Source organism: Brachionichthys hirsutus, chromosome 20 (assembly GCF_040956055.1).
Source record: "Brachionichthys hirsutus isolate HB-005 chromosome 20, CSIRO-AGI_Bhir_v1, whole genome shotgun sequence".
NCBI classification, from domain to species: Eukaryota; Metazoa; Chordata; class Actinopteri; order Lophiiformes; family Brachionichthyidae; genus Brachionichthys; species Brachionichthys hirsutus.
This window is the reverse complement of record NC_090916.1, coordinates 134,082-150,156: the sequence shown is the minus strand read 5'-3', so window position 1 is coordinate 150,156 and position 16,075 is coordinate 134,082. Positions and strand designations below refer to the sequence as shown.

At 46.7% G+C, this 16,075-nt stretch overlaps 1 protein-coding gene across 1 annotated transcript; it reads right to left on the bottom strand.

Moving 5' to 3' along the window:
* Window positions 1-582: 582 nt before the first annotated feature.
* Window positions 583-15,879, bottom strand: ube2j1 (ubiquitin-conjugating enzyme E2, J1). Its single transcript, XM_068753792.1, has 8 exons — window positions 15,849-15,879; window positions 11,971-12,044; window positions 11,515-11,646; window positions 10,334-10,418; window positions 9,250-9,355; window positions 5,975-6,104; window positions 4,528-4,656; window positions 583-2,070 (listed from the first exon to the last, which is right to left on the bottom strand). Exons 1-8 carry the CDS (start codon window positions 15,877-15,879, stop codon window positions 1,792-1,794), a joined length of 966 nt encoding a protein of 321 aa, XP_068609893.1. The 3' UTR covers window positions 583-1,791.
* Between the last annotated feature and the right edge of the window lie 196 nt (window positions 15,880-16,075).

Sequence of the window (16,075 nt, the reverse complement as noted above, 5' to 3'; positions counted from 1 at the left end):
CCAGAGCAGAACCGCGTTTTACCTTTTCCTTTCTTACAACACACAAACAGTTTGTCACGGAACTTCACAAACAGTAAAGCAAACAAATAAAGTGATCAATATCACGATAACGATCATTAGCACCCCCCCCCGCCCCCCCCCCCCAGCCAAGTGAGACCTTGAGCTGCTAATGAGGAATCAGAATCCCGACACAGATCAGAATCGTTTGGTTTTCAGTAAATTGGACAACTTGGCATGTGAACTAAAATGTACCCTCATATCTACATTACAAGTGTAGTAGTAGTAGTAGCTACTACTCAGGCGTACTACTGAGTAGTAGTAGCTGTAATACTCACACCTTCAACCACCGCTGAGGTTTCTGTGTTTTTACCTTCGTCTTTTCATCTATGTAGGTCCACCTATAGAAAAGCTGAGATGGGTGATGTAACTAAATATTCTTCACACACAGACAGCTGGCAGTTATCAGGTGTGTGTGCGTGTGTGTGTGTGTGTGCGTGCACGAAGGTGTAATAAAGACACACACATGGAAACAGTTCTTTCTTTCAAGCCATTTATTTTATATCCACATTCATCTCTAACCGGAACCCCATCACAGACATCACCCCCCCCCCCCCCTCCCAAATTAAATAAGACCTAATTATAGAGACGGGGGATGGGGGGATTCATTCACCAGGATGAAACACAATGCAAATGAATGAATCTACAGCATCTGCAGTTTAAATGACTTTCTGAGCAGACGTGGAAGCAGAACCAGAGCAAGAACTCTGGTCGTGGTGAAGCGATGTTCTGCAGACCACAGTGGTGTCTCCTGGTGGACTCGGTCCCTCATCACATGTATCACATGTTCCCATTCAATGCTGACGTTGGTAATATCTCAGAGAACAGTGGCCTCCTGATGCTCCTCAGGAGGCCTGCTGGACTCTTTCCCTGGACGGTAACACACCATGGACACCAGCCAGAACCCGCCGTGGCATTTTCCTTTTGCATTGCTGGACAGAATTTGATTCACATCAGGCTATATAAAGAGAGAGAGCGAGAAAGAATCAAGTATTCAACTCAAAGAAAGACAAACAGAAGACCAGTAAAGTAAAAAAAAAGGTTTCGGAGTCACTTGGAAAGAAGCGACGAGGTATAAATATTGATGTGGTCCAATGAAGAAGTCAGAAGTCATTGTAAAAAACACAAAGTAGGAGCTTTTCATTCATTATCTGTGAGGATGATGAGAAGTTAGCGATAATTGCATCTGACAAACATTGGTCTCACGAGCCAACCAATCAGCAAGCGCGAGGAGACGGCCCAGGTAGAGGATGATGCAAGGACAACTGAGTCACTACAGGCTGATCGCACAATCGTAATGTGTGTGTGTGTGTGTGCGTGTGCGTAGGACAAGACCAACCCGACCTCTAACCGGACATAAGTAACCATTCATTGTACATTCAGTACATCGACAGTAAAATGAACTGCATTTCTTCATAACTTTGTGTTGCAGCGTCATATTACAATTCTAATTAAATCATGTGAACAAATGCCAGTATTAGAGTACACATTAATTAAATGGGGGGGGGTCTGGCTGCTGATCAAATATCAATGCAACAAAGCTTCCTGTTTAAACTAAAACTGATGAAACAAAAGTAAAACTGATTAATAGACACCCTGGTGGTGGTGGTGGGTGGATAGTCCCTGCCGTTGATCCCTCTGCTGATGAGCAGGGAGCGCAGCGTTAGCCCTGGACGCTGCCTGGGCTCAGACGTCTGTTTGATGGCATGAGGCAGAAGGGCCACAGCCGGTCGGTCACAGCTCATAGTCAAACTTGTATTCTTGAGCAAGATAGATTCTGCGGAAGATGAGAACCGCCAGAGCCAGAGCGAGCACCATGATGACAAGTGCTGAGCCGGCGCGGCTTTCCTCGTTAGCTTGGCGCGGCGCTGGGGGGAAGGTCGGCCTGCTGGCTGCCTCTCGCCCCTCTCTCTGGTTGTGCTGCTGGCTGCGCCGCTGCCGGGGGCTGATGGGGTGACCGGCCGTGGCCACAGGGGTCCGAGGTGCCGCTACTTCAGTGACTGGAGGTTCCTCCTATGGGGGAGGATGGCATCAAGAAGATCAGTGCAATACCATTAACGGTGACTACTGCAAAGTCAGAATACACTAGTGTGTACTGGCGGTACCAGATCAACAAGTCCCCAGGTACCGCTGACATCAGTGCCTTCTCCTCTACCGTCTGCAGACACCGGACCCGTCAGACAGTGACAGAACACGGACTTAACCTTTGTCTCAAGTCTCTACTTTGTCTCTCCCCCGTCTCGCTTCTGGAAGCACAGCTTAAATATATATTTTTTTTTTAAAGGACTACATATACATGTAGACTTGCAACCCAGTAAGAAGGCTAAAAGCTAAGGTGCACTGCGCCTTAGGGTTGGGTACCCTGCTTTAGATGAACGAGAGTATTCATCTGCACTTTCATTTCCTTTAGACAAAGGTGAACAGTGTTAGTGGAAACTGTCTCAAGCCCTGCTGGAAACCAGTGCTGCTTACTGGGCTAGGCTAGTCCAGTTCTCTAAACTCTGGGCTACCAATGGCTCATGTTGCCCACCTTTTACTTCTACCAGCCTACCCTGACCTGAGAGCACTTGGCTGGAGACGAACCAGTGTTCAGAGTTCGACAGGCTTTTACAGAGAACACATTTCACTACTCATAGAATGATAGTGGTATTCTGGTCGGTACTGGATAAACATCCTTAAGGCAGTGTGATATACTATGAGAAGCTCTGACAAACTGTCAAAGATATAGATCTGACCATCCAAATACTCCCAACTTGAGCAGCAGATGGTGCGGCTTACCTCGCTTCATCCAGAGTCCCTAATCTAAGGTGACCTTCCCTTCTGCACCTTCAGAACGTGTCTCTTAATTTGTCGGTAGCAGATTGTTCCAAAAAATCCATTCTGTTATGCAACAAAGCCCGTCTGCAACATCCGAGCCACTAAAGAGTGTCTGGAACCACAGGCTCTAAGCTGCCGCAGCACATCTGGGATGATGCCGAGAGCGGCTGCGCTGCACACCGTCCCTCAGCTGGCCAGAGAAACCAGCGAGCTAACGGCCACACTACAGCAGCTGCTCATCTCCATCATGGAGCTCTGACCAATACGCAGGAGCCCTGGACATCGCCGACAGATCCGTTTGAACTTTGCTCAACATCTGGAGAGAGGATCAGTTAAATGTGAATGGATCAAAGGAACTAGACATTTAATCATGCCAACTTTGTTGTTTAGCTTGTTATTCTGTTTGGATACATTGAAAAACATGAATCCTAACTGATGTAAAAGTTATGATGAACCATCTCCCGGGCAGCCTCGGGTGCAGCAGCAGCCACTTTGGGCACCACTGATCCGGATCCTGAGCAACATGCTCCTCTTGAAGACCCAGAGAGGAGTAATCCCTCCCACCCATTAGCCGTGCGTGGCGACCTCAGTCTGCATCTTAGTCCGGCTCGTGTTTCCTTTCGCCAGTCCTTCTGGTCATCCATGTTTGACCTGAATGTCTTCCCATAATTCTAGCATGACATTCCCAGGATGTGTCCTGCCGCATGGCCAAACACAGCTGGGACTGGCTCTAGCCCCCTTCTAGACCTATACTTGGTAAGCGTACTGAAGTTCAGAGAAAACCAGAGTTGTGTGCATACACTGCAGTGATGAGCGGCCTTTCGGCCCCCAGCAGCTTGGTGAGGGACGGGGGTGAAGAGAGATGCTGGCCTTCCCTCAGAGTGGATCCACCTGTTGGACTTCAGCTCTGGACTCACCGACTGACGCAGCTACCCTCAGCCGAATACAGGGCTTACAGAATAGATGACCGGTTCTCCTGTTGATGGTCATTTAGGGCCATTGAGTGCATGCGAGTACACAGGAAGGGGGCGCGAGGGCGAGTGGGTGCAGCCATGCCAAAGCTAGAACCCTGAATCTATTTGGCTTTTCCCTGCCTATTTGAGAATGATCCGATAGATCCTGATGGAAGTATCTTTATCGGTCTTTACCACCAATTTTTATTGAGCACACTCTGAAAGAAAACTCCTACGACTTGTTGGGGGGCGGAGGGGTGTAAATGTGAAGTAAAGGAAGATACGAGAGCCGTGTACCACATAAAATCGGTTCGAGCTCAGTAAGCACTACCAGAATGAATCCATTAGGCGCACCGGGTTATAAGGTGCGCGGTCAATGTTTGAGAAAATTAAAGGATTTTAAGTGCGCCCTGTGGTCCGAAATATACGGTAACAAAAAAGTGACAGAAACAAGTTCCCATGGACACGGGTCACCCTGGTGCTGTGCCCTGGGTGTTTCTGTCATCCAGAATAGCACAGTCCTAGCTGCTATCTGCTGCATCATCACATCGACAACAATCAGAATGCTGAAAAAAAGATAGATAGATGATAAATATCACTGTGTCCTGTGAGTTTGTGAAACGACTGGACACTAGTAGTTAATGGCTACATCATCGTCTGGCCTGCTGGCGTGACACCAGAGCGACAGTTCAACACCTACCGGCTGAGCCTGATTACTTTCAGGGGTTTCCTGGCGTGGAGACGTGGACATGTCTCCCTGGGGGAGCGTGGGTGTCTTGCGTTCTGGAGCATTGCTCTCACTGGGCTGCCTGGATAACGTGGACTCTGCCTGTAACACATGATATTAGTCATCTCCACTGTCTACTGGCTCACGTCTCAGGGCTGAACTAATAAACATCATGACTAACTAAACAACACATCAAGTATGTTTTATTGTACAAGTTGATCCTGAGATGCCACTAGTTAACCCAGGGGTGGGCAAACTTTTTGACTCGCGGGCCACAATAGGTTCTAAAATTTGACAGAGGGGCCGGACCAAGAACAGATGGATGGAGTATTTGTGTGAGCTAATACAAATGACACATGAAAGCTATTGCATGAAAGGATTTGGCCTTTTACAGGTAGCATTACAGGGAAAAGGTCAAATGAATGACGTTTAATTATAATACAATTTTATTTAATGATATAATTTGGACAAGTTTGGCGGGCCGGATTAAAAAGACCAACGGGCCGCATATGGCCCCCGGGCCTGGGTTTGCCCATGCCTGAGTTAACCCTTCCAGACTGGACTGTGAGCTGATTCTTTGGTGACTGGTTATTTTAGCTGCCATGTTGAATTCCCAGCAATGAATGGTTGGTGTGTAAAGATACCAAGAACAATCTAGAACCTTTTGGTGCTGATCCAGATCACCATGTGGACGGTGTAGACCCAGTTAGGAGGGGAACGAGCTGCTTGGAGGACTGTGGCTCTCTGTGTCATACCAACGAGGATCTTGTTCAATATGGACAGTACCGGTACGGTATTTTATATGTTGAAATACTGTATATGTGTTGGAATACGTATTTAAAAAAAAAAAAAAGTTACTGCAAAATGCTTCATTTATTATGAAAATAATGGACATTTAAAAATCTATACATACCACGCAAAATCTACGATATATGAATAAATATGTTTGGGAAGAAAATCTGCGATAGTGAATCCGGGAACGTGAACCGCGATAGAGCGAAGGACGACTGTATAATTTGCATTGCCACAGACATAATCCATAAATAATCCAGACTCTGGCCTTCATCTCAACTCTCTGACTGACTGAAGCAGCGAGACAAGCGTCACCGAAACTGAGTTGCATTTTATTCTCTCTCACTAAAACAATCTCGATAAAAAAAATAAGAATATTGATTCAATTTAAACTCAATGTTAAAATGTACATGCAACAACTTTGTTTAGTACTGCTTTAAAATTAAAAACAGCTAAAGCAAAGGCTAAAAGCAAAGAAACGGTTGGGAGACGGGATCGTCCCAGCTCGTCTCTTCATCGGGACTTTTAGGTGAAATTTTAAAAGGCGAGTTTAAAATCTGTCATCAGTGGCAGGAGCCCTCGTTGGCTCTGTGCGCTGATCGGGCACAGCAGCACGACGGTTACTCACCTTGAAGCTGATCTGCTGGGCCAGTTCTTTAGCTTGGTGGTCCTCCGCACTGGGGTTGCTGTTGGGTGTCAGAGCCAGGAGGGCCGAGCGCAGGGCGCAGCCACACGTCTCGCAGCAGAAGTCCAGAGATCTAGCAGGCGGCAGACAGTGAGGGCAGAAAACAGTCAGAAAACAGTGAGGGCAGAAAACAGTCAGAAAACAGTGAGGACAGAAAACGGTCAGAAAACAGCGAGGACAGAAAAGAGTCAGAAAACAGCGAGGACAGAAAACGAGGACAGACAACAACGAGGACACTGTGCCTGCAGAGACACTGTCATTCTACAGTGTTCAGAGACATTTGTCTTTACTTGTGCAGCATGAAGACATTCAATCAATCACCACATCTATACACCAATAACCTGCCTCACAAACGAAGATACGACCATGAATACAGTAATGATTATTGATTATTGGTTATGACTGGCGTAAGGTTCAGGACAAATGAGCCCGTCGGTGTTTTTCTCTACGACGTGTTATACGTTTGGCTCATCATGGAGCGTAATTACATTTACGATAAAACGCCTTCTACAGTATCCAGAGCAAACAAGTGCGGCTGGTCCTCTCCTCACGCCATGATGGAGCTACGTAAGAAGAGCCCCCGTTGGCCCACAACCCGGGTGCTCAAAATGTTTTTATATTTGCATACGTAGAGACCATTTATACTGCACACGTGTACATGCATACATGCAGCCAGCACACTCCGCTTGTCGGAACAGTCATTCCTTCTCGCTAAACACTAAAAATGGTGACATTTAAATACTTTTACATTTCAAAAAGCCCGTCGTTAAACAAACTTTAACTTGAAGTATTTCTTTTAGCTGTAGCAGGAAGAAGCAGCAACTAAATCCTGGTTTCGCAGCTTGGACTCGTCGCGGTCGATGAAGTGGGAGAAAGCGTGAAGACAAAGTGGCCGTGTCCACAGCGTCTGGAAGTTAACCGCCTGTGCACAGGGAGGGTCTCGCATCGATTTAGCCGCCACAGAAAAACGCTGTCGTCTGCTGCACAGCGGCTGTAATTTGGCATCTTGATTATGAAGCCATGAAGACTTTCAGATTAAGCTGCCAAGACCTGTCAGGGCTGAACAGATTGGCTTCATCTTCTGAGCCATCGTGCGTCTCACCCGTCTGTCCTTGGCACTGAGGGCTTGTTTGCCGTGGCTCGCTGCGTCTTCAAGTAGCAGGTGGAGTTTCTGTCCCAACGACATCCCTGCTAAGGGTTAATCCTGCATCCACCACGAGAGCGACGCCCACAAATACAGCCGAGCCAGCTACACTGAGAACCAGCATCTGTCTCTGGGTGTTTCGTCTTTCAGGTGGACCAGCATCTGTCTCTGGGTGTTTTGTCTTTCTGGTGGACCAGTATCTGTCTCTGGGTGTTTCGTCTTTCAGGTGGACCAGCATCTGTCTCTGGGTGTTTTGTCTTTCGGGTAGACCAGCATCTGTCTCTGGGTGTTTTGTCTTTCGGGTAGACCAGCATCTGTCTCTGGGTGTTTTGTCTTTCTGGTGGACCAGCATCTGTCTCTGGGTGTTTTGTCTTTCGGGTAGACCAGCATCTGTCTCTGGGTGTCTTGTCTTTCGGGTGGACCAGCATCGGTCTCTGGGTGTTTTGTCTTTCTGGTGGACCAGCATCTGTCTCTGGGTGTCTTGTCTTTCTGGTGGACCAGCATCTGTCTCTGGGTGTCTTGTCTTTCTGGTGGACCAGCATCTGTCTCTGGGTGTCTTGTCTTTCTGGTGGACCAGCATCTGTCTCTGGGTGTCTTGTCTTTCGGGTGGACCAGCATCGGTCTCTGGGTGTTTTGTCTTTCGGGTGGACCAGCATCTGTCTCTGGGTGTCTTGTCTTTCTGGTGGACCAGCATCTGTCTCTGGGTGTTTTGTCTTTCGGGTGGACCAGCATCGGTCTCTGGGTGTTTTGTCTTTCTGGTGGACCAGCATCGGTCTCTGGGTGTTTTGTCTTTCTGGTGGAACAGCATCTGTCTCTGGGTGTTTTGTCTTTCGGGTGGACCAGCATCTGTCTCTGGGTGTTTTGTCTTTCGGGTGGACCAGCATCTGTCTCTCTGTGTTTTGTCTTTCGGGTGGACCAGCATCTGTCTCTGGGTGTTTTGTCTTTCGGGTGGACCAGCATCTGTCTCTGGGTGTTTTGTCTTTCTGGTGGACCAGCATCTGTCTCTCTGTGTTTTGTCTTTCGGGTGGACCAGCATCTGTCTCTGGGTGTTTTGTCTTTCGGGTGGACCAGCATCTGTCTCAGGGTGTTTTGTCTTTCGGGTGGACCAGCATCTGTCTCTGGGTGTTTTGTCTTTCGGGTGGACCAGCATCTGTCTCAGGGTGTTTTGTCTTTCGGGTGGACCAGCAGCAATGTAGGGGACAACAACGGGTTTCCTTTAGTCTTCCTCTCCTGTTCCTGGTTGTTCTTGTTGATTTTGTTGGTCTTGACAAATGTCCAGGTTGGACAGACACATGTCTTCAGCGCGTTCCGGATGTGTTTCTGCTCTTTGGCCCTTCCTTCCACTCTGGGGGGGTGTTTTGGGCCCGGTGGTTCAGGGTTCTCATGACCCCTAACTTGTGCTGCAGTGGGTGATGGGAACCAAAGAGAAGATACTGGTCGGTGTGTGTGTGTGTGTGTGTGGGGGGGGGGGGTCTGTTCACCTCATGTTCATTTTTCATCTATTTCAAGGTGTCCAGCACCGTCCGAGAAATGCAGGACGTTGTCCTGAACGTCTTCACGGTGAACTTGATGTTAGGGTCCCCTGTGTTGAAGTGGTCTGAATTCTTCTTGGGCCATGATTTTTACCCCCCCCCCCCCCCCCCCCCCCCTCTCTCTCTCTCTCTCTCTATGAGTCTTGGGTTCTGTTCAAGGGAAGATTTTTCTTTTATGATTTGGTCCTATATAAATAAATATGAATTGAATTAGAAATTATGTCTGAAATTTTAAGCTGCATATTTACCACCCCAAAACACAATATCATAACTTCGGGTGCTACAAGTTTCACACCACGCTAGTGGCGTTCCATTTTATTACCACGACAGGGAACGCCACACGCGCCCCGCGGAATGAACGCGAGAGGGATTTTGATTTTGGGCGGCTGTGGCTCAGCAGCAGAAAGTCATCTGCCCCCCAAACTGCCCCCAGTGGCTGATGTGAACGGTTACCCGTGCTAAAGAGCAGGCGCCACCACCATTATGAGCGTTTGTGTAAATGCAGCTGTTGAGCAGCTCAGACTCCGCTTAGCACATCTTACCTTTTGGCAAGGGCCCGCCTCTCTTCCGGGGTGTAATCCAGAGATCCTATTGCCCCCTCTCCTTTTGTTGGCATGAATCCAATGATAGCTATCAGGGCAGTTCGAACTGGAAGAAAAAACAGACACCTGAAATACTTGGAAGCAGAACGCTCACTGTTGTTGGGTAAAACAGAGACGGTTAAATAAGCCGACAGGCTGCATGCCGGCGTTACGTAAATGGGGATGATGCTTTATTTCCGGAGCTTAAGCCTGGATTTGCCCCGGCCTCTGCGAGGACATCCGCCATGCGTATATAGTCACACGTTCTCCAGCTGGCTGGGATGCCTTCTACAATACGGCCGGGGCCGGGGGGGGGGGGGGGGGGGCTTTATCTGCGTCTAGCCAGGCAGCGTTCGTCTTTAGTCCGGTCATCAACACCGAAATATGAACACTGACCCTGAAAACATTCGTAACGCTTGTATGGAACTGTGTGTGTGTGTGTGTGTGTGTGTGTGTGCATGATGAAACCCGAGCTAAAACTCGTCTTCCGGCATGTGGTGTGGACAAAGTGAAATCCCCAGCCTCACCAGGCAGGTGCAGCCGCTGCTCAGAGTCTTTGATCTGATCCTAATACTGATTTCAGCCGTTTTGGGTTACAGTAAGGAACCGTTATTGTGAGTCCGGATTCTGTCTGAATGTGTGGACTTCGCTGACGTGTCAGTTGGATGTAGCTCCAGGAGAATATGTTGGAAATGTCAGATTTTCCACTAATTGTGAGTGCATGCCTTTCATAAAGTCCACCCATCCATTCCTCGTCTCGCCTACAGCCGCTTTATCTGCCCCAGCCCGACCCCCGCTGAGCACAGGTGAGAGGCGGGGTGCACCCCGGGCACATCGTGGGACCAAACACGGTCAGATGTGTAACAAATACTGGCTGAAAATGCTGCAGAGAGAACCAAACAAGGACAGGAACCGTTTTAACAGCACTGCCCCAGGAACAACACCCCCCCCCCCCCCCCAAAAAAACACCCACCTTTAGTTGGTGAATGAAGACAAGAGAACGGGCTGCATGCACAGAAGCTGGGACTTCTCCCAGGATACTTACTGCTCCACGAGGGCTGCCAGCTTTCTGGGTGGTGTCCAGAGATGCTCAAACAAATCTTCTTCCCAACTTCAAATCTTCCATTCGGCTGGGAGGAAAGGAAGAAACGAAGGTGCGGTTGGTCAGTGGTTGAAGGAATAAGAAAACACTTTTAGGACAAGCAGTCTGGAAACAGCTGATCGGAACAGGAGCGAGCTTTGAAAGGGGAAACGAGTGTTCAGACAATGAAGGCAAACTGAGCAATGCAAAGGAGCAGAAAGACAAGTCATGGCAATGACTTCGCTGCTTCGCGGAGTTTTAACGCAATTTTTCAGATTTTATCTTTTGCACTTGAACGCGCCTTGAAACGGCGCAAGGACGAAGAGGCGCGGTCGGAAGAACTGTGAAATACGCGCAAGTCGCTATTAATAACTTCCTGTGTGTTCAACCTCGTAGACTGATCATTAAAATTAAATTCGTTATTTCTAAAAGCTATCATGTTTATTTGTTAAGCGTTTGTTAATAGCGCTCTTATTCTGTGTAAAAAGAGGCTTTTATTTTGTAGGAGCATAAACGTCACGTCCCTTTTGGGTTTTGTTTCTTCCTGTTGATACATGTAGCCGCTGCCGTTCCGCTGTGCTAAGCTATCCAATAAAGCAGCATGAGAGGCTAAAGACAGCACGAGTAGAATATTTGTTTTTCTGCACTCCAAGCGGCTCTTTCCTCGACCTGCACGCCTTAACATTATTAACAGGAAAACGTTTACTGTACGTACTATATATTTATATTCCTCAAACAAATGTTTAGTTCTGAAAAGGTTTTGATCTTTGGTTTCATTCTATAATACTGAAACAATCTATTTAGATTAATGCCTGCCTGTTAAACGTGTATAAAGTGTGTGGTGAGGGGTTTTACAGCCTTAAAACATTTATGTACAATAAATAAAAATTACTACATTGCAGATTTCACTTATTGCGGGTTGTTTTTGGAACGTAACCCCCGGGGAAAATGAGGGACTACTGTAAATATCATTTATAGTGGGAGGACAGCAGAGGCTTCGTCCTGATAACGGACACTTTACGTGTAAAATAACTGAAACTTCTGACAGAAGAAAGATGCGGTTCATTTTTCGCTCTTCGCTCAAATCATTTGACAAATATTAGGTTCTTCTTCAGCAGAAGTTTTTTCCTCGTTCTGCGTCTCACCGTGAGGAGGATAATGCTGGGCGGCTTCATGGGGTACTCTGGAGGAAGCACAATCCTTCCATGGTAAACCCCTTCATCAAACTCAGAGTCGGGGGGGCCGCGCACAGAGAAGTGCCATTCAAAGAGGTTGTCCTGTAAAAAGAAGAAAGACGACAAATTCAACCCGCAAAACCTCCACAAACATCTGCGTTGTGAAATAAAAGCATGTTTCCATCTGTTAAGCCCTGGCACAAAGACATATTCAATCCTGACCCCATCAAAGGCTGTAAATACACTCTACTTGAATTAAAGGTTCCTGAATTGGATGTTAGCACCGTTAGCACCGTTAGCACCAGCGCCACCACAGAAGTCATTTTGCAGCTTAAAGGGAATCAGAGAAAAGTTGGGGGAAAGGGAGCATAAAGAGGCTCTTCTGCTTTCCGTCATCGTTCCAACACTCAGAAACGGCCGATGTACCTCCAGTGGTTGTGCGTGATAGTGCTCCGTGGGCTCCCTCAGTTCAGCAGCCTCTTTCATCAACCTCTTCACCGCTGGTTATTCAAAGAGAAAAAAAGGAGTTAGACATGAGCCGCGGGGCGCCGCGGGGCGCCGAGACGCTGCAGGTTCTCCTGGAGCGTCTCGGCCCTCCATGGCACCGGTCAGGTGCCGGGTTCACCCCATTATCACCACCGTTTACAACCTCACCGCTCGCGTGAAGCAATCACCGTGCCTTGGTGAAAAACACGAAAACCCCATTTTGACCAGGAGAAATCAACTCTTCCTGCTTTTCAGAAGCAGAGAGCTACACCTGAGGAGCATAATGCATGCCGATGGACTGGGCTCGATGCAAACGCAGTACAGAGAGGCTCTGCAAAAGCTCACACCGACGCCCTCGTTCAGGAAACCAGGAGGAAACTCCTACAGTGTCAAAGGTCACGGAGCTGAAACGAGGGGTCTACTCCTTAAATAGTTCTTCAGCATGAAAATACTCCACAACAATTTGAAGAATGACTACGTTAATCATTTCAAGAATTGTTTTAGCAGGAATGTCAAAACTTGCAAAGAGGACATTTGTCCCGTAGCGATCCTGGCGGTGCGTTTTGTCCTGTGATCAGATTAAAACAGGGCCTGTTAGTCGCATATTGATGACGAGCAGACACCGAGCAGGAGCTGGACTGCTGAGGTTAGCGTTAGCGTTAGCGCTGTGTGTGTGGGGCTCTCTCCCACCCATGGCAGCATTGACTCGTCTCTGCTCATACATGACCGAGGCCCCAGGAAACGCTCCGCTGGCATCGGCCCTTGTGTTATAAGGCAGCCTGCGTCACACCCAGGCCTGCAGGGTTGATCCGTCCTGACAGCGAAGGACAGAACGAAGCTCCCTGCTTTAATGCTGACAACCAGCTGCATGAGTCACAGCTCAGAAGGGCCATTTTGTCATGTCGACCAATCAGGCTCGCTTCAGCATACACAGACTTCCTACAGCAAAAGCTTAACTTCTGCTCAGAGGAACTCCCACCCTAATCTCACCCACTCTGGCTCCGATAATCCCAAATCTCTTTTCTCTACAATCAACACACTCCTTCAGCACTTGCTCTATTATGAGCATGACTTTTAGTATGTAACGTATATTTGCGCTATTTCTGTGAAACCCGTTGCTAGATGATGTTGGAACAAATATTATTTTGAACGGCGTTTTGTGTTTGCTGTTGATCTGTTGATTTGCTTGTTTTTGTTGCAGTGCTCAAATAAAACTGAACTGAACGGAACTGAAATGTGTACCACGTACGGTATTTTGTTGTTTCATTGATTATTTGGTAGGATGTTGTAGTTGTGCTGCTCACAGAGTGGAATACTGGAATACAATGCAATATTTAGAGACAGACAGCAACAAATACGAGCTAGAGTTATATAATACTGTAAAAGAAATTAATGTTTTATGCAATATATGCTGCAAAATGAAATCACATCACTTTAAATGCTATAAATCTATCAGAAATAAAAACAAATGATTCTGAAAGTTTATGCAATGCCATAAAATACAGATCAGCAAATACAACAGGAGTTGGTTGCATGTCAGAAACTACTTTTGCATAATTAGCACCTGGCTAGCATTAGCTTTGCTGTGAAATGGAAACCTGCTTGTGTGTGCCTATGCTCTCCTGTTGCGGGTAAGGTAACCAATAAACCATGAACCCATAACTGTATTCCTGATCGACACATCTTCTCGTAACACCACTGCCGGAGCCTGCACACAATTCTGCAGAATTTGGTGTCCTACGATCATTTGAGCTCCAATTCTAAGCAGCCATGGCCTGGGAAAGCCCTCCCCACCCAGGACCCTCTGGCCTCTATTAGGTTCTCAGAGGTCTGGTCACAGCCCGAAGGCAATAAGGTGATCATCCTTGCAAGCAAAATCATATTACGAAACACATATTTGTGAGTGTTTGGCACCGGGAATGATTCAAAGTGGGCCAGAGGACAGGAAACACAGTTGCATAACTAGAAAAGCACTCTGAGAGACCAGACCTCCCCCAAGCAGCTCGTTCCCCTCCTAACTGGATCTAAACCGTCCACATGGTGATCTGGATCAGCACCAGATGGTTCTAGATTGTTCCTGGTATCTTTATACAATCAGAGTCGATTCTTGAATCCATAAATGGGTTTAATATTAAAATGTAATATTTTTTTTACTGACTCCTTTTATTTCGGATCTGATCCGGATTAAATTTGGTGGTGAGATAGAGACCCCCCCCCTACATGACTGTGTCATATTCCATCAACATCGGGCAATAATCAACTGGGATATTGAGGAACACATTTTGAAGCTCCATTGACTGCAATGTTACTGAAATGTTCAAAGTGATCCAGAATCCAGGAGAAAATAATCAGGTTACAAAGTATTGAGATGACATTTTGCTATTGACCAAATATTTATTATTTATACAAATAAATTGTTTAAAAATCATACAATGTGATTTCCCGGATGTGTTTTTTTCTTTTGCACATTGTGTCTCTCACAGTTGAGTGTAACTTTGATGAATATTACAGACCTCTCATCTTTCTAAGTGTTATAAGTTGCACAATCGGTGGCTGCCAAATACCTTTTGAACCGATAGAGTCCCGATCCGACACTTCTTTACAGTTTACATTACCGATACTTTTATAATACATAAAAAAATAAAAAGAGGAGTGAAGAAACGGATCCAGGATGTCCCTTATTTTTTATTTTATCATCTTATTTCAACATTTAACTTCTGTGGCGTATCTTGAACATTCAGGTAATAAATAAAGTACTTTTTTCACTTTGGACTTGGACTAGTGCAGCAGGAAATATTAAATATGAATATTTAAAATAAACTGAGCAGCAGCTCAATCGCCAGGTTTCTCTCATCCACTTCAGAATACTTCAGAAAACTTGACAAGCAAAATTTAAGCTGACTCTTACGCATTACTGCTTCATTATGTGTCGTCGCCCCCCCCCGCCCCGCTGACATGGTGTACAAGTTATCTGCCCTCCAAAATGTTTTAAAATGAAAATCAGGGAATCTTTTCAGGGGGTCATGCACCAGAACTCCGCCCAGTCAGCTCAGTCTTTGGCCTTCGTGTTTCTATTCCTCTTCATTGTGTGAAAATTAAAAAAAATAAATGACCATGAATTACTAAAATTGGCACTGAAGTTAATCATAGTCCACACAACATACAGCAATTCATGTTACAAATGTAACTACAGACTACTGAAAATGTATTTAAAAAAATAAATCAGTTGCAGCCCTAATTCAGAGCATGGCACTAAACGCACCGGGAGAAACCAGCAGGTCTGATTATTCCAGATGTGCAGCATCAGCACATTTAGAGTTCAGCTTTCTGGTGTATTTCACTCGTTTTGAAACTCACTTGTCTCGAGGGAAATAACAGCTCATGTGAACATCACAGAAACATCGTCCACGCACTGACAACCATCGACCTGCTGACCCCATACAACAGAAAGCAAGTGACTGGGTTATGGTTGGTTGGTCTTCAACCAACCTTCAACCAACCAACCACCATGCCCCCGACCTGGATGACTGAAGCTACACGAACACGTCCCGACAACGTGAAACGCTCCACGTCGCCTCTCGGGCCCGGAAGAGGAACTCTTTATTGATGAGAGCCTCTGACGTGGACCCCCCCCCCCCCCGCAAAAAGCCGGCGAACACAAATAATCCACTAGCTAGATATCGGCTAAGTCATAATGTGTCCGTGAGTCAAATACAACAGTTTGTTCTCAGTTATTGCGTGTTAAAGTGTCAACACCGTATCAGCTACGCTCGCAAGCGGAAAGGATCAGTGGTGAGAAACCTCCATCAGCAGCTTACCTGGACTCTTCAGGTTATATTTATTCTCCATTCTGACGGGGGTTTAGCACCCGGCTGGAGGATCAGCTGCTCTCGAGTCTCTCCTATCGATCTAGCCGGAGCTAGCTTAGAATACCTTAGCCCGGCTAGCTTCTCTGAGCAAGACAGATGTAACTGTGATTCCTCACGCTCCCCGGTGGCCGGACGCGCAAATGGGGTAAAATATCCGCTGAAATCTGTTTAAATAA

Bases quoted from the DNA above. Each gene is read 5' to 3' on its own strand.
- ube2j1 (XM_068753792.1), bottom strand. From the start codon at position 15,879: ATGGAGAATAAATATAACCTGAAGAGTCCAG. The intron at 12,045-15,848 runs GTAAGCTGCTGA...TTGAATAACCAG, and splicing joins ATATAACCTGAAGAGTCCAG to CGGTGAAGAGGTTGATGAAA. The intron at 10,419-11,514 runs GTGAGACGCAGA...CTTTCCTCCCAG, and splicing joins CCAGCATTATCCTCCTCACG to CCGAATGGAAGATTTGAAGT.